Source organism: Typopeltis vanoorti, chromosome 20, assembly GCF_054136105.1.
Source record: "Typopeltis vanoorti isolate ZY-2024b chromosome 20, IOZ_Tvanoo_1.0, whole genome shotgun sequence".
Classification (NCBI taxonomy): Eukaryota; Metazoa; Arthropoda; class Arachnida; order Uropygi; family Thelyphonidae; genus Typopeltis; species Typopeltis vanoorti.
The window spans coordinates 10,060,581-10,079,302 of record NC_143568.1 but is presented as its reverse complement, the minus strand read 5'-3'; the positions used below and the strand labels follow the sequence as shown (position 1 = coordinate 10,079,302).

The 18,722-nt window shown below is 35.5% G+C and overlaps 1 protein-coding gene across 1 annotated transcript in view; it reads left to right on the top strand.

Moving 5' to 3' along the window:
- Nucleotides 1-18,722, top strand: part of MED23 (mediator complex subunit 23) — a 435,475-nt gene that overhangs the window by 160,443 nt on the left and 256,310 nt on the right. Inside the window, exon 13 of the mRNA XM_090410280.1 lies at nt 10,558-10,640. Within this exon, the coding sequence (XP_090266406.1) occupies nt 10,558-10,640 (83 nt within the window). The remainder of the gene's footprint in view (nt 1-10,557; nt 10,641-18,722) is intronic.

The window sequence follows — 18,722 nt, the reverse complement described above, 5'->3', positions numbered from 1 at the left end:
AACTGTTGGTTCTCATCAAAGGCTAATAAAAAAAAAAAAAAAAAAAACTGTTGTTCAATACCATAGCAATTTCATGCAAGAACAGTGGATTTCCAAAATCTTTGAATATAACATTGTTATATTCTAACATTTTGGAATAATATATTAGTTTAAATTATATGTTAAGGTATTATTACATCCATCATTGTTATGGCCAGATAGGATTGAAAATTAAAAGATGGATTGGAATCCTTTTTAGTGGAAAAATCAAGGCCTTTCAAGCTCTGTATTCTAATATTTTAGTTCTTCACCTACTGAGAATTCACTCATGCAAAACATAACTTTCCAACAGTGGATTGCTTTAGTATTGAAAAGAAGGTTCTGTCTTTATTAGATTTCTGCCAGGTCTCTGATGAGAACCATGAAACTGAAACAGCTGTCAGGACAGTGAAATCTAAAAGCACTAATTAAAGTGAATGTGGTTCTAATTTTTTTTTTTTTTTTTATTCACTTTCTTACTAGTGATATTGTTATTACGTGATGACACCTATATGGAGCCAATGAATGACTAATCGTGGAGACAACTATATGCCACACAACACCATCTACCATCCACTATTATTATTTTTATCTGTTAATTGATTTGTCTGTATATGAGATGAAAAACTCAATTTCTAGGAGGGAAAAAAACCCTGATACCTCTGTATGAGATTGGCTTAAATAGTGCTTTTTGGGGAGGCGGGTATGGTGCACAATGGTGTGGTGTACCAGCACCTACAGTGACATTTACCATTACACCTAGTATGCAAATAAGCTTAGTTATTTAATGAAATTTACATTTTTCACTGCATCTGTAGTTGAAATATTCACTATAAAATTTTTATTAAAATTTATCATACTTCATTTTACTTAATACTTATACATTAAATGTATGCATTATAAACTCTGTGTTATATGCTTAATTTTCTGTTCTTATTAAAAAAAACATGATCTCACTATGAAGTAAAAATATCAGTAAATAATTTTTTACTTTTCTTTTCATATCCTTTTAATTTTCAATTTTTCCTGCCAGCAAAGAATGAGTACCAGCATCTATTATTTTACAAAAAAAAAAAAAATAAATAATAATAATAAATACTGGGCTTAGCTGTCTTCATTTGAAAAGTCCACATAAAGATTCTTCTTGTCACAACTAGAATCAAACTCCATTCTTTTCCAACTGAAGGACATGTTGTTCCATCTTTCTCCCTACTGCACTATGGAAGTATAGAAGAAAACTATGCTTATCAGGGATTGAACTTAGGATTTTCCATGTGTTGGGCAGGTGTGATAACTACTGTACTACAGGCAGCCTTTATAGAAATTAATCTTATTTATTTATGTATAATGTTATTAATTTCTAATGAACTTCAGTGATTTCAGTAGCATTCTGTCATTTTTATAGTAATGTAACTTCTTATAATCCATAATTATAACCAGGAATTACAAGTCATTAGTTCAACTTCTAATATAGACAGTTAAACTTTATTAGCTTTTCTAGTGAACTGTGCTGTTACTATTTTACTCCTGACAATTTTAATTTACACATTTTTAATAACACCCCTCTATATAAACTAGTTCCAGCCTTTGTGTTACTAGCCTCTTGTTTTTTAATTGCAAGTGACAGCTGTCCAATCTGTAAGTCTTTTCATATCCTTGCTGGCATTTTAGTGCCATTAACTTTGAAATTACCTCATATTTACTCTTTCAAGGACACACAGTTTCTGTGTATTATTCTGAATAATATTTTAAAGCTTAAAATTGGCTTCAGTAAATCAAAGTGTTATGAAATGTAAATAAATGGTAAGAACAATTTCATTAATATTGTTTACTTCCTAATTACTCCATTGTTAGTGGCATACATCTGTAATGATTAGACTGTTTTATGTTGGTAAGTCTCCTAATTTTCAAATGTAGTTAAGTATCAAAGGGTGTACAGGATATTATGATAGTGCTACATGAAGAACTTACATCATTACTAACTTCTTATCAACAATTTTTCTCCAAATCAGTCTGTTATCAGCAAGACTCCAACATTATCAGATCTTATATTTCTGTCTTCTAAGGCACTTTTTAATGTGTACAACATTTTGTATTTATTACTTAGAAAGATCTCACCAGTTTTTTTGTCCTTTGTTTCAGTCACCCCTATTATGTCAATCTGGTACTTATCCTCCTCAGCCAGCTCCATTTCTTAGCCATGCAGACTTCTTATGTTGATAGTACTAATCTTGAACTCTGGTGATGTTGAGTTGGGGTGTGTTTCAGGATTTGTTCCAGTAACTGACTTTTCATTGTTCACCCTGGTTCCTTTTTGAAAACAATGGGGGCCTTGTTTAACTGGGTGACGCTCCAGCCAGCATGAAATTTTGTCATGTTGTACCATCATTTTATTCATGCTTTAAGCCAATAAGAATACAATTTGTTGGCTAAATCTCAAATTGCCAGCTCATTCTCATTCAACAAGTATCCAGGTAGATACCTAACAGGGTACATCACAAGAAAGTGAAGATTGGACATTAGGTCAGAAGCTCTGTTGATTCTCTGCATTCCTTTAAAGTCTAGGTGGAGGTTTCTTCTCAGCTATAAGGCTTTGACCCTTAGGCACCCGGTACTCTTTTAAAACTGACTAAATTTAAATAGAAATCTTGTTATATTCCCATGATAGTTGTCATAATGTAAAATGTTCTTAGCAAGGCCTGTTTGGTCTGGTCTAAATTCAGTTTATTTTTCAACTTATTCCTTTTTCATGCCTGCTTTTATAAATATTATCTGAATTATTCAGAAAAAAATTATTATATTGTTCTCAGATTTCCATTTATAACCCTTTTTATATAAATAAATGCAATGAATTCTAAATTGGCTACAATTTAACATTCTAACCATCATAAAAACTCTTTTTACCTTGATATATTCTAGTTCGTGATGGTTTTTTCATCTATCTCTGGTATGGATATACTTATGATTGTTATAGCTTGCTGGCTTGGTTGGTCAAATGGTTAGCATATGCTCTCCAGCCAAAAGGCTGCGGGTTCTAATCCCACTGTGGGCATTGATGTTTGTGATTGTCTGTGGAAATACTGGTGGTGCTGGTAGTGATCAGTAGATGGCGGTGTAGATGTAGTTGTTCACTTTAGTTGGTGGATTTGAGTTGGAGACGGATAGTTGTAGAGCAGGTACCCTCCCTCCATAAATCTTTGGAGGTGTCACATAATAATAATGATAATAATAATAATTCTACTTCTCTCCTATCATTTGTTATATCATTGGGTTTGAGAGTTCTTAATAAGACATTTTGTTGTTGTCAAAGAAATGTTTTTTTTTTAAAATTAATGTGAAATTTAATTTAGTTAGAATATAAATTTAATTGATTTTGATTGTTTTAATTAAATGTGAGCACACCTAGTGTGTGTGTATTTTTTTTTTTTTTTTTAATTTAATTGTTGAATTAGTTAGCATGTGTGGTAACATAGCAATGAATGTGATTAGCCCTTTGGAAGCTACTATACTAGCATTTACACAAAACTAGATTTGTGGAATTTAGTATGTGAAGTGTATTCTCTAGTAAATGTGAGTAGTTTAAGAGTGAAAGACTATGATATTACAAGAATTTTCCACAAATGTGTGCTAAATGGACAGAGTAATGAGAGATTTTGCACTTGAATGAGATTTCTCTTAAGGGATCAAATGAGCTATCCTGGCATTTCATGATGTGTATGAATGGAAGTGGCAGAATGCTTAGCAGTGATAGAAGTGTGAGAGTTGAGTGAGCATGAGAATGGAAGTAGTACAGATAAAAATGGAAGATTGCAGTACGATAACAAAAATCTCACAAGCAGTTCATGGTACAAAAATGGGAGTTGGAGAGACTGAAAAACTGAGGGTTTGCATGAAGAAAGTTAAGAAAGGGGGTGAAATATGAGGAAAGAAGAAAAAAGGAAGATGCAGAAGAACAGAAAAAATAATTTGGTAACATACAGTGATTTTATGATTAGGGGTATGCTAGATGACTAAATGAGAAAAACATGTTTTCTGGGAGTGTATATTTGTAATGTGACGTTAGGTAACTGAGGTTATATGCAAGTAGAACATGTGGAAGGCATGTTGTACATATTATCTATCCATATCTTCACAGATGGCAGTACATTTCATTCCTCTTTCATTTGCCAGACCTTGTGTTGCCTAATTGTTAGAACCCTCAAGATCCACCATGACCAATGTCCTGAACTCCAGTCTCTTAGCTATATTTCAGTGGGTAAGGACAACCTTGTAGACTTCAGTGCTACCAAAACTCAGTCCTGTCTGATCTCTCGTAAAAAAAGATCTTCCATCGCTTTCCCTAACTGAAGGTTAGGGAATCATAATTAACTCATTCATAATCAGATTTCCCTTCTTTCACTGACCTACATCTCTGCCTTTTCCTGGTTAGGTGGCTTTGGAATTTGTATAGAGTTAGTAGCTGTAAAGTTGTGAAATAATGTTTTGAGTAGCAAAGCACACAGAGTTTTTTGGCAACTGCAGAAGCTATGGCTAAAATGTTTTTGTTCCAGGAAATGCTGGAGGTGTAGATCAGTCCAAGAAGGGAACTCGATTGTGATTGGATATTTGAGTATCATTTAAGGCTAGGGGAAATGGATCTGAGAGATTAGACAGGACTGATTTTTGGTGTCATTGAAGTCCACAGGGTTTATTGTTATACCATTGAAATATAGCTAGGAGAGTGGAGTTCAGGATATTGGTCATGGTGGATCTTGAAGGTTTGTTCTAATAATTGGGCATAATAAAGGTTATTAAATTAAAAGGAGGAATGGAGTGTACAGTCATTTGCAAAAGGCTGTGGTTAGGGTTTGATGTGTGTGAGAGAAGGTTATTTATATACAGGAGGAAGAGAGTGGGTGAAACCTAGGGTACATCTGCATTGCTGGGGAAATCTGAGGAGAGAATACACTTTTCACTCCACCATGACTCAGAGTGAGCAACCAGTGAGAGAGAGTTGTGGTGATCCCGTCACAGAGAGGAGAACGTAGAATAGCAATTGTCAAACCTCATCAAATACTTTTGAAATGTCGAGAGCCACCACGTGAATCTCTCAAAATTTTTCTATGGCATGAGTCCAGAGGTGGGTGGGGAAGGCTAGGTGATTGGTTGTGGATTGAGAGTGGTGGAATACATATTATTGGTCACTGATTGATATATTTTTCAGGTGATGGCTCTTGATGACCTTCATAGTTTTTGAAAGAAGAGCAGGTGTGAGCAATTTGGCAGTAGTTTGTTGGCTGACTTTTACGACCATTCTTTGGAATTGACTAGAATGAAGAGTAAATAAAGGATAGGTATTAGTTCTTGGACACAAGTTTGTAACACATTATGTGCAACACCATCAAGACTGGGTGCGTTGTTTATGTTCATGTTATTAAGGATTCTTTCGATTTCTTTATGGCAAAAGACTATGAATTGCATGGAGTGAGCATTTTTTGATAAAGTGTGTGTGTGTGGGGGGGGGACTTTTCCCTGATCGGTATAGTAATTGCAAGAGAAGAGTGATGCAAGTGAGTCGGCCTTTTCTTTGGGTGAATTGAATTATGGTACCATCTAGATGTAAGAGTAATGGAATCAATGGTGGACAAAAGTTGCACCTGTAATGCCCTTGGCACGGGGCTAAAAGGCTCCACTTCCATTTGGACAGGAGGTGAGTTTGCAACATTTGGCCCTTACAAAATCTGATTGATTTGTTGATAGGTCTTTTACAGCTGTTGCAAGCTGCAGTATAGGCAGAGCAGCTGGACTTTTGGTCTTGAGCCACTCGTAGTTTTTTTTTCTCTTGTACTGCATTGGCCCGTGCGGTTAGCCTAGTTGCTATGCGCTTCGCAACCATATGCTTGGGGAATCAGTGTCTTAGGTTCGATTCCTGTCGACGAAGTGAGGCACTCAAGGATCTTCCTCAGCCATAGCCAAGTTAGCCGTGGGCGTGAACAGCAGGTTTTTCCTCCCAGTTTATCTGGGGATTTTTCATCCCGCAAGCAGGCAAACCGGCCCCATAAACACACACCTCTACAGTCATAGGATACCTCCAGGAATAAGGAGTAACCAACCTATTCCCTAGGATTTCGGTTCTGAATGCCTACATGGTAAAAAGTGTAAAAAAAAGGTGTGTGTATGTGTCAATGCAGTCCTAATTTTAATCCTAATTTGACGCTCACACACATAGACACACACACACACCTTTTTTTTTGAGAATGAAGGCTTGAATGGTTGTTGGCGATTTTGGGTGAAATTGAGGCATTTTTTCCTGTGAGGATGATTCCAGTTATTGAGTCTGAGTAGGTGTTAGATCAGGAGAGTTGAAGCAATAGTAAGACCATGGAAAGTAGTAGAAGAAATCGAGGTAACTCTCATTTCATATCCTTGTGCCAAAGGACATAAGAATGAGAACTGTTGGATGAAGGTTGTTCCATGGCAAATGAGACTTGAGTCCAAGTTATCAAGAGGAGAACTCGTATCCCCTGTATATTTTGAAGGGGAGCTTGTTAAGAAGAGGTTAAGTGTGTTGGCAGACACACTTAGCATTGTTAGTTATTCTTGTAAGGAGCTTGACAATCTGTGTTAAGTTGTTGCTAATGGCAAATACCTCTGCTTCCCTGTCTGCTCTGATCCGTGGAACTGGAGAAGGGAAGGAAAGCCAGTGTGAGTTCTGGACATTGAATTCTCAAAGAAAGAAGACCTCACTATTAGGGTATTTTGACTGCTGAAAATCAAGCTTTAGAGAGAGATAGTTGAAGAGATCAGAGTAGTTGTCAGAGTTTGGGGATGTTACAGAGACAGCAAACTAAAACAAGTTGTTTCAGTAAAGAAATTTTGAGCTAAAGCAGATCAGAATGGATGGAGAGGGGGGATTTCAGGTTTTCAACCTCTGCCATGGGATGTCATTTCTGATGAATGCATAAGTGCTGCTCTTAATATAGTTTGCATAGTTGGGGTTCTGATTTAGTTGATTGTTGATGTTGATTTGCATAATTTATATTACTGTTTAGGCCAGCCATAAATATTAACATGGATACAGAAACAATTCTGTATTGCTTTTATTGATTATTCTAAGACATTTCACAGAGTTAACCGCAATAAACTTTTTGAAATATTAATAAATGACAGAATTCCCCATCATCTAATTAGAGCAATACATATACAAACAACATGATTGCAGTAAAAGTTAATGGAAGAATCTCTGATTGGGAACCTATAAACAGGGGAGTAAGGCAAGGCTGTAGCCTATCGCCCATTCTCTTCACAATCTATATGAATTCTATAGTAAGATATTGGAGATTCACAATATATGGTTATATCCCAATTAACAAACACACTAATATAGACACAAAACTGTTTGCAGATGATCAGGCTATACTTGCAACCTCTGAAACTGATCTGCAGCACTCTGTTCATCATCTTAATCTAATAGTAAAAAGATTTAATAAGGAAATTTCAAAAGAGAAGACAAAAGTACTTGCCTTTAAGTGAAGAGAACCAATAAGAAGTAAAATCTGTTTAGACAATACAATCATTGAACAAGTGAACTCTTTCAAATACCTTGGATATCACCTGACTTACAGAGAAGAAAAAGACAGAAATGAAAATTACACATTTCAGTCTTTAAATATTATAAATCAAGTTTTTAAACCTTTGAAGGTACAAAAATATTCACATTAGAGCTTATAAAACATTAGCCACCCATGCTGACTTATGGGAGTGAAGCATGGACGATCAAAAAAGGTGATGAGAGAAGAATAACTGCAGCAGAAATGAGATTTATGAGGAGAACTGCAGGATACACCTTTTTAGATCATAAAGAAATCATGGAAGAAATGAATGAACAACCAATGATAGAATATATCCACAACTATAGATGAAAATGGAAACAGCACATTGTAAGAATGGACAATAGTAGAATCACTAAACAAATCCTTAAATACAATCATAGGGAAGAGATCTGTTGGAAGACGATATAAAAGATGGAATGAGACCGTAACAGGACCCAAGGCCTACAAGATAGGAAGATGATTATGACAGAAACAAGCAATGGCAAATTGTTGGCCACTACTCAATGCATTAATGTTTTTTAGGGTAGCTGAGGACAGGCTTGCTGTATTTTTTTGGGCAGTCTTAAGAGCCTTTGGCAAGTTTATCACTAGTTTGGCAAACTTTTAATGTGCCAACTTTTTACTTGGAAAACTTGCCAAAGCCTATTAATACTTGGTAGTGAGCCCTTCTCGCAGCATATGAATAGCTTCATTAGGGTCAGGAAGCAGTGCACATATGCAGCACCAATCTGTTCCCATATCAGGGTTAAGCAAATGCACCTATAAACAGAATTTCTTGCTATAGAGTGAAATCAGTGTTTTAATTGTATGCATGTGAAGATGACTTCATTATCCCTACAACATTTCAGAAAAGCCAACCTGTTGGGTTGTCTTGAAAATTTCTGCTTACTGAATTTGTGGGCCTTGTGTACTAGTTAAAAGCCATAGATGATAGTAATTCTGGTGCTTAGGCTTATACATTGATTATTACACATAATGTTATTTAAGGAAATTAACCACATAGATTATATAATTAACTAAATCAATTTGCTTATTTCCAATATATCGCTATAGTTAAATTGGAATCACCAGGGGAATACTACACTTGCATCAATACGTGTATGCAGGCACTACTTCAGTAACTGAGAATGAACAGGAGAAATACAGGTAAGACCTATAGCCTTAAAATTATTCCATCTACTGGCTTTGGTTGAGTGTGCATTACCTTACTTCTCTGAACCAAATTTAAGTTTTAAGAGGCAGTTCCTCGAATCTACTACTTCCCTCACGAACTATCGTAACCTGAACAAATATGGTTGCAAACAGTCAGCCCAGCAGCCAAGTTCATTTAACCAAAGCCAACGAGTGGCATAATTTTAGGACTATAGGTCTTCCTCTATTTCTCATTCAGTTCTCAGTTACTGAAGCAGTGCATGCATGAATGTGTTGATACAAGTGTATTACTCTCTGAAGATGCCAATTTAACTTTGGTCGAATATTGGAAATAAGTAAATTTATTTAGTTATGACGTTACTTACTGTATTATTATTTAATTACTGTACACAATATATTTCTTTCCTCAGTTATCCGAATATTATTTTTCCTACTCTTCCCACCCCCCTTCCCTCCATGGAGTATTAGACCAAATAGGTTTTCCTGATAGAAACCAGCATTATTTTCTTCTTATATAATAAAGAAAAGCTAGAAAGCATTTTGAAAAATTATGGAGACAACTACCGTGTCTGCCCCCTTCCCTCCATGGAGTAGTAGACCAAGTAGGTTTTCCTGATAGAAACCAGCATTATTTTCTTCTTATGAAATAAAGAAAAGCTAGAAAGCATTTTGGAAAATTATGGAGACAACTACCGTGTCTGCCCCCTTCCCTCCATGGAGTAGTAGACCAAGTAGGTTTTCCTGATAGAAACCAGCATTATTTTCTTCTTATGAAATAAAGAAAAGCTAGAAAGCATTTTGGAAAATTATGGAGACAACTACCGTGTTTGAGTAAAACTTTAGTTTAATATAAACCAAAATCCTTTATTAAACTAAAGTTTTACTCAAACACGGTAGTTGTCTCCATAATTTTCCAAAATATATTCGGATAACCATGTAAACCTAAAAGAAAAGCTAGAAAGCTTAAGGATCGAAATTTTTTTCTACTTTATTCCTGCTGCACCTTCACTGGGAGAATAAACATAAATAAGTCTGATGATCCAATTTTTTAAATTTGAAATATCCCCACATCATTCTACTTGAAGTTTCTTCAAGAAGTTGAATTCCATTCAAATGCCGGAATAAAGTATGACAAAGAAATATTAGTTTGACATGCGTGATATTCTCTTCTTGTAGAGAATTACTGTTCATGATTTACTGTTTATCAAGAAGTGAGGCATTTGACAAGTTCTGCAACTTTCCATCAAACTTTCAGAGACATATGGATGAGTTCCTCCTTTCTAAAAGAAGGATCTGAATTTGAATACCAGTAACAGTTTGCAATCCAATTCAGATCCAAGCTATCTGTGTTCAGGTTTTTATATATATATGTTAAAGATACCAAGCTATTTTAAACATGGTTTTACTCCATTTCCCAAGTAAGCAAACAGAAAACAAGTCAAGTTTGCACCTGCAAGTGTTGCAAGTCTAGCTGACCCTGCACGTAGTGCAAGACCAAGGCAACTCATGGTAAAAGTAGAATAAGCTCTGATCACTAATCTTAATATTTACCCTTAATGCAAAGCACGTCTCCTGGAGGAGATGTATGACATTTATTTTAACATTTATTATACCCAAGGTAAAATACTTTCTACATATACATATATATATATACATACACACACACACACACACACACATACACACTTTTGAATAATACTAAGTGTGATTGGAATAATAGGCATGTTTAATATTGATAGATAATGTTGATAATAATGGTAATGATACTAAAACAATTTATTGACAATTATTTCAGATATCTGCAGCAGAGTATGATGAGCAATAATCTGCCATTAAGTTTGGGTTCAGATTACCAGGTCTCCCTGCTTTGCAATGCTTGTAAGTGTAATGATAGTTTGATATAAATGAGTTGACACATTCTTCCTGGTATTTTAAATTGTAGCTGTGTTTTCCTTAATGTGTTTTATCACCATCATCATTTCCTGATAGGCTTCCTCAAAGGCTGTATTGGTTGCTATGATTATACTTTAACTAAGTTTACATCATTACTAGCTTCTTTTCAACAATTGCTTTCATATCTGTTATTGGTCAGGTCTCCAATATTGTTACACTTCTGGGACACTACTAATAGTCCACCAAGATCTGGCCTTCTTTTAGCCTTTTACCGTTATCCTGAGATCGGTGCCTGTTTTACTGACCTTTTCCTCTTAAGTTGACCGTATAATACCTTAGATTAGATCTGCTCATGTATTCTTGAATGATGATCAAGTTCCTTTTGAATATCTGGATTTGTATGATTCTTCAATCGATGTATATGTTCGCTCCTAATTTTTCTCGGAACTCTTTTTCTAGTATTTGATTAACTGTTTTATTTCCAGTCTTACTTCCAGATCTACAAGTTAACCTTCATCTGATATGGATATCAAACATCGATTCTCTCATACTGAAGTTTAATGGAGAAAAATACATCTAGAGATAATAATAATTATTAACTGAATTTATTTAGCTAATAAATTATTTAATAAATTACTGTTCCAGTATTTCACCATCTTCAGAGACACAAGGTTCAAGGTATATTCACGGATACAAAGAATTAAGTATGTTCATATGCAAGCACTCCCACTATGGGTGTGGTGATGGAAACTCAAAAGTTTCGAAATATATTTGTTCCTGTATAAAAGGGAGGGTTTTTTTTCTGTTGGATCTGGTGATTCGAATTTAGTGGAATGGTCTGCTACTTTACAGGGGGTGTAGTGCAAATAATGGATATAGTTAATGTTCCTTCAGGTGGATGTTGGTGGTTCTTCCAAATTAGCAAAGCTAATTTGGAGGACTAAGAAATTTGGAAAATACAAAATGTGACTGGTTTAACTGGCACTGTTTAAAAACTATTGATAGTCTATTTAACTGGCACTGTTTAAAAACATTAATAATCTGTTGATAATGATGGTAGTCATACTGAAACAATAATATGACTATTATTCCAGATATCTACAACAGACTATATTGAGCAGTAACCTCCATTAAGTTTGTACTTGACTCTTTTACGGGAGCAAATTGACCCCACATGTGCCATGTTGGCCAGCACAAATTGCAATACAGTCAAATCACTACAGGATGTGAGCTATACGACAAACTGAATGCCAAGCTTTGGATTTAAACCAACAGAGACATTTGAGATTCTCTCAAATGTCTCTGTTGGTTTAACTCAAAAAAAAAAAAAAAAAGTGAAGGGCTGCCATATACAGAAATTCAACAATCTAGCCAAGAAAATATAGATCTGATATCATGATCAGCTTTGACATATTCTCTTTATTTTAGAATGTACCTTTAAAAGAAACCTCAAAACTTCAGACACTTTTTCCCTTTTTACATAGCTGCCTTATTCAGTTTTACCATGAACTCGGGCTGTTTTTTTGTAGCAGGTAAAAACCTATAAGCAGATTGAAGGTATAGCTCTGGGCTCCCCCCCCCCCTTCCCCTCATCACTCTGTTCATGGAACATTTCATAAACACATCCCTAAACTCAGCACTTCTCAAACCCACTACGTGGACAATGTTATCTCCTAAGGGACACTCCTAAACTGAAGCAGGCAAAATAGCCGTAATTATAATAGTTTATTAAGAGGAGTAACATGGGAGTTTTCCCAGAAATAATATACATAATGTTATCTCCATTTGGCCACATGATTGGGATAGATACATTGAATGCATACAGCACACCTCAACAGCCAACACCCAAAGATCCATTTCATCATAGAAAGGGGAAAACAAGTTTTCTGCCTTTTCTTGATGCTCTGGTCATCTGACTACCCAACAGATTCTTATCCTCTTCTGTCCATAGAAAACCTACCCACACTAGAAGGTACATACATCACCTGTCACATCACTACTCCTCCCAGTAATATGGTTTTATCTGAACCTTAGCTAATCAAACTAGAACTAGTTGCTTGGACCACACTATCCACAAAAATCAGTCACTTCCTTGACACTTTTTTTAGCTAATTGTTTTTCCCCCCTTCACAAAATCAAGAACATTCTGCCCAACCCAAACCTCAATCATCTGCAACTCCCCCCCCCCCAAATAAATAAAAAAATGCAGAGCACAAAAAATCAGTTGCATTCCCTACATCTGGGACACCTCCAGAAAATATCTCGTGTTTCAAAAAGGTACTACATACAGACTGCCTTCAAGCATTTATAATGAACCATTTATGTATCTCCCATTTATGCAAGAACAAAGATAAATCAGAGAGATGATTCCTAGTATCTGCCACAGCATTCATCAAATCTGAACAAATTCATCTGCCTCGCTTTATCTAATATATGGGAAACCATTATTTTGAGGCCTTCAGTGAGTTTCCATCATTACACCAAATGAGGATATCAGGACTGTAGGATCTTACCCTTAATACTCTGTGTTTGCCTTCCTTCTTGTGTGCATATGTGTAGTTATATTCTTTGTGCCCATATAGTGCCTTGGTGACCAAGGTGAAATATTGACATAGTTTATTACCTAAATAAATGTAGTTTGTAATTATTATTTCTAGATTTTTTTTTTTCCATTAAACTTCAACATGAATGATAAATTAATATTGGTTTGAGCACTGTTTTATATACTATTAGTTTTGGCTAATTTCTCTCTTCATATAAATTTATTTAATTTGCTTGCCACTATACCAGTTCTTTTATCCTGTTAATTATTTCCATATTCTTGTACACATTCTTGCCGTAAATACTGTTGCAACTTCCTAACCCCCACACACAGTCCACAGAATTGCCCGAGCTTGGTTCCATCAGTGGAGCTGTAAACAGCCAACATTCACATATTTATCAGTAGAGAATGAAAAGATTAGGAAAGATTGTCTAGCTGTACAGGTTAACATACAGTGGGGAGATTATGAGAATGTATAACTTTAATAGCACTTCACACGGTTTCAGCAGCCACCTGTTATTTTTAACATGCTAAAAACACTCAGGATCAGTAGAATGTTTATGTATCGGACTATTAACCATTATAATGTTACAGAAGTTTACAAGACTCCCAAAGAACAGGTCGACCAAGCTGCATTAGGACACAACAGCTTGTGAGGGCTGTGAAGGCATGCCTTCACTGTAATTCTGTGAGAACACAGAAAGTAATGTTGTGAGAAATTAATGTTTTGCAGAGAACAATGTCACGTGTACTAACTGATGACCGGGGGGGGGGGGGACCTATCATTCTACTAAACACTTCCTAACGCCACAACTTATGTGGCAGAGGGTAATAAAATCAAAGGCACTTCTCTGGCAGTACATAACCAATAATAGACACAGAGATATCTTCATATATGAGAAGATTTTCACCATTGAAGAGTCATTTAATTGTCAAAACAATCAGGTATATGCCCCAGATGATTGCACAGCATGTGCCATAGCACCCAGGATTCAGAGAAGTTATTGCCCTGCTTTATTGATGGTTTTGTGGTGTGGGGGGGAGTGATACATTGAGGGAGTATCTAAGTTGCATTTCTGTGAAAAAAGGGTCATAACCTCTGGCAAAGTGTATCAAGAATCAAGACACCTTGCTGAAACCTTGTATGGTCCCCGAACATCTTATTTCACGGTAAGCAGTAGACCTTCCAACAGAACTCGGCCTTTGCACACAAGGTGAGGACCATACAACATTGGTTGGAGGCGAATATGCCCAACTGCATATCACTATCTGATCAACTATCTGGAAGTCCCAATCTGAATCCATTAGACTTCAAATTGTGGTCAGAGCTTGAGAGAGAGGGAGCAGCCTACAAGAAACTACACCCCAGTCACCAGCCTGAAGGTGGATTTTGAGCCGACACCGGCATCATTTCTGTTGAAAGTTGCACATGCCACCATTGATATGTGACCTCATAGACTTCAGGCATGCGTGAAATCAAATGGAGAGCATTTCGAACATCGAATGCTGCTATATTCACATTATACATGTCATTTGTATGTGCTGAAATCAGTAAATGATTTGCTGATAGATTAAAGATCTGTGCTGTTCAAGTGGCACCAACTATTTATGGCTAGACTAGGTAATTTGCTATTTCCCTAAGAATTGCACAAAAATAGCTGAAAAATACGAATTGCATTATGATATCAGTAGTATTTGTTCTGTATATTCTCCATTGAGAATGCATTTGATATATTGAATGTTAGGCCCGTAATTTGTCTTTTTATTGCCAATTGTCATACTGAATTTGTTAAACAGTTATTAAAATTAGTCCTGAAAACTTGTTATTCAGTATTCCAAATGCAGTTATTCAGTTTAGAGTTGTGAAGATTATAAATGTTTTACTGGTACCTGCATAAAGTAAAGAGTTGAGTTTTATATTACTGATTATGATATCACTTCTAAAGCCTTTTTCCTTTATATTATGATCTACATCAATGAACACTAACAGTGAGAATAGAGTATGCCCTTGCTTTATATCTAATATTATATCATCTTCAACTACCTTCATGTATATCCTTCAGTTCTTAGCTGACTTAGAACTTAAGTATGGGGCTATATATTGCCCTCTATAATCTCCCATTTAGGCCATATAATAGCATTCAAACAACCTTTATATTGGCACTTTATTTGCCTTTTCCAGATCTACAAAACTTAAATAGATTCTTGTTATATTCCCATACTATAGATGCTAATTGTCAGAGAATTAATTTCATCTGAGAAATTACATGAACAGTATGGCAGAAGAATTGCAGAATGCTGTCATGTTAGGCCACGTTGGAAAATCGTATGAAGTGGCAAGGAAAATATGTTCTGAAAGACAGAAGCAAAAAAATTAACAAGGGATAAAAATGATGTACTGTTAACTGAAGAAGATAAATAGTTAAAACATGGAGAGAGTAGTTGGATGAGATTTTAAATGTAGGAAGAAATATAACTGGCATAATAAGTATAGTAATGGAGAGAATTCCCATAACTATGGATTTAAATGTTATACTATAATCAATATCTAAAAACAAAATAATTAATAGAGAAGGTGATGAGTGGAAAGGTCTGTGGCAATGATGATATATTAATGTAGAAATGCTTAAGACAACAATAGAAATTCCTGATAAATTGTAGGTGATCTTTAATTATATGTTAAAGAGTGAAAAGATAATCAGACATGGAAAGAAGTTGTGATCACTGTAATTCAAAAGAAAGTGTATCTCACTAAATGTGAAAATTGGGAGAATTGTGTATGCTGTTCAGTATCTGAAAAAAATCTAATAAATAGGATTAGAAATGGAAAGATATTAAGTGCTGTATATCACATTCTTGCTCTATGGAGTATCATTGAACAAAGTATTATTCTATTAGCAACCTCCATGGAGTCAACAGCCTTATGAAGTCACCCGATGAGCAATACATCTATCATATTGAACTTTGAGCTCATTTACATTCTACACATTTACAACATATTATGGTGGTGCATTCCAGCTTGCCCATCACTCTCCATGTAAAAAGTTCACTTCTCACTCCTCTCTACTACACTTTTACATGACTTCTAGGAATGACCTCTCATTCTTCCCCTCTCTTTATAATTCCCTCCATATTTAATCCTTAAAATCCTCCCCTTTCCCAATCACTATAATTTCACCTCATTTCTTGCCTATCTGCCATCTTTGAATGATATGTCATCGACATAACGATACAGATGTGTAGCTCTTGATGAAATATTTTAAAGGACATGTCACTCAAAGTATTCCATAAAAAAAAGTTGGCAATAGTTGGAGAAGCAGCTTGCCTCTAACTGTTTCTTCAGTCTTTTGATAAAATTTGTTTTGAAAAGTGAAATGTCCAGAGTGAATAAGTCGCATAATTTTACAATAGCAGATGGAAATTCTTGCTGGAGTAATTGATTAAAGGAATAGTAGTAAACAAAAACATGATATCAAAAATGTAACATTGGAAGGGACCCTAGATTATCACGAAATTTTGTTTATAAAGTCAAAAGTGTTTTTAATAAGTTGAAGCTCTTCTGGTAGTAACTTATATTTGGAACATCTGGCCTGAATGGAGCACCAGGTTTGTGAACTTTAGGTAAACCATGTAATTTTGGATGATGCTCATGAAAGGTCTTAAGCTTTTCCTTTAATTCTTCATTCCAATCAGAAAAATTGTCAGTGAGAAAACTGTGCCTGTTTATCTGACTACCAGTAGAATCAGAAAAGAGAGAGGCCTATAAGTAGAATAGTCTCAAATCATTAACGAAATCTTTCTACAATATTAATTTTTATCTTGCACAACAGCAGCCTTTCTTTATTCACTTTGGTAATAATCAAATTGTTATTTCTCAAGGACTAAAGAGATTTAAACAAAAGGAGGTGGTTTTGCATGAAAATAGTTCTTTCACCCTCAAACCAAATCCTGTTATCTGTCTTAGGAGAAACAAAAAAGGTCTCTGTCTATGCGCAGTGAAAGAAGTCCATTAATGGCAACTTTCTAGGAAAAATGGCAAAATCATGCCCCTTTGATAATACCCAAAATCAGCAACAATTTATTTGTATTGCAGGTAGCATTACAAGCACTGATCCTAGAAAAGTTTACAAGTAAATTGAACTTACATTTTAAATTATCACAGTTTGAATTAAAAACACAATGGAATGAAGCTAATGAAATGCAGAAAAAAAAAATCGTTTGCTAAAACAGATTCTAAGTCATTCGTAGTAGAGCTGGTCTCTATGAGGACTAAAGATTTCTTTTACTTCATTTGCTGATAAATTTAAAGATCTACTAATGCATTATGCATGCTCCCCCCAAGAATTTATAACCTTCCAAAAAATCATAAAAGTAACATACTGTTATAGTTGATAGTTGAAGAAATTGACAGTCCCAATTATCACCTAGCCAAGACTCTCATGGTAACCCTCAAGGAGTTGGTAGGCCATTCCCCTTCCTACATAAAACACACACACACTTCGTGAACAAAATTAAGGATGTCACAGTCAACAACGATGATTTATTAGTCAGTTTTGACATAACTGCCTTTTCACATTTGTCATGATCACAGACACAATTCTCTCATAAGACAAATTTCCTCTTGACATCACAGCCCACTTTGGTCCAGTTATTTCATGTGACAAAACCACTTTTATCTACAAAAAGAAGGTATGGCCATGGGCTCCCCACTTCTTTCCCCATAGCTGATTTTTATATCGAACATCTTTAGCAATGAATTCTAGATTCACCGACCTTGAAACCCAAAGTTTAGTTAAGGTATGTTGACATGTTTGACATTTGCCAATCCCAAAACAAAAATAAGAACACAAATGACCCAAGTTCGTTCATTACAGAAATCAGCCCTTTCTGACCATTCACTTGAAAGTGAAATGAATGGAAAGGCACCCAGTCCTTACATTGAACCAAAACATGCTATAGACTTGAATTTAAGAAAGTGTATGAAATGATTAGCCACCAACCATATTTCAACAGAAATGATAGCTTACAAGTCCCAGCAACTTACGTGGATCATCTACAACTTACATAGCATCTGAAAAAAAGAAGAAATCCGACAATTTTCAAGCAGGAACAATCCATATGTAGGCTACCAGAAGAATAGTAATTTAATTGGATAATCCAGCGACTCTCAGACAGCAAACAGAAATTTAAAATTAAAGGACTATAGGAAACTAGTAACTGCTGATACAGTGTTGCCAATGTATTTATGGATTTGTTTCATTTATTTTATGCCTTATTTTTTCCACCAGAGGTCTGGCCTTGGTAAACAGATGACGAAAGCAGTTATACTCAGCCCATTGGAGTGTGTACTACTGTAACTTGTGATCCAGTGTGTGTGTGTATATATACTAGGGGGCTCCACCCTCTGATGCCTATGGCGTCCAGCCCCCCAAGTTTTGGACTGGTAGGCCGATTCTCCTTGAATTCTGATGACCCTAATTTTGAAAACTCGAAGGGGTCCCCCCCCCCCCCCGACACCTACGGTG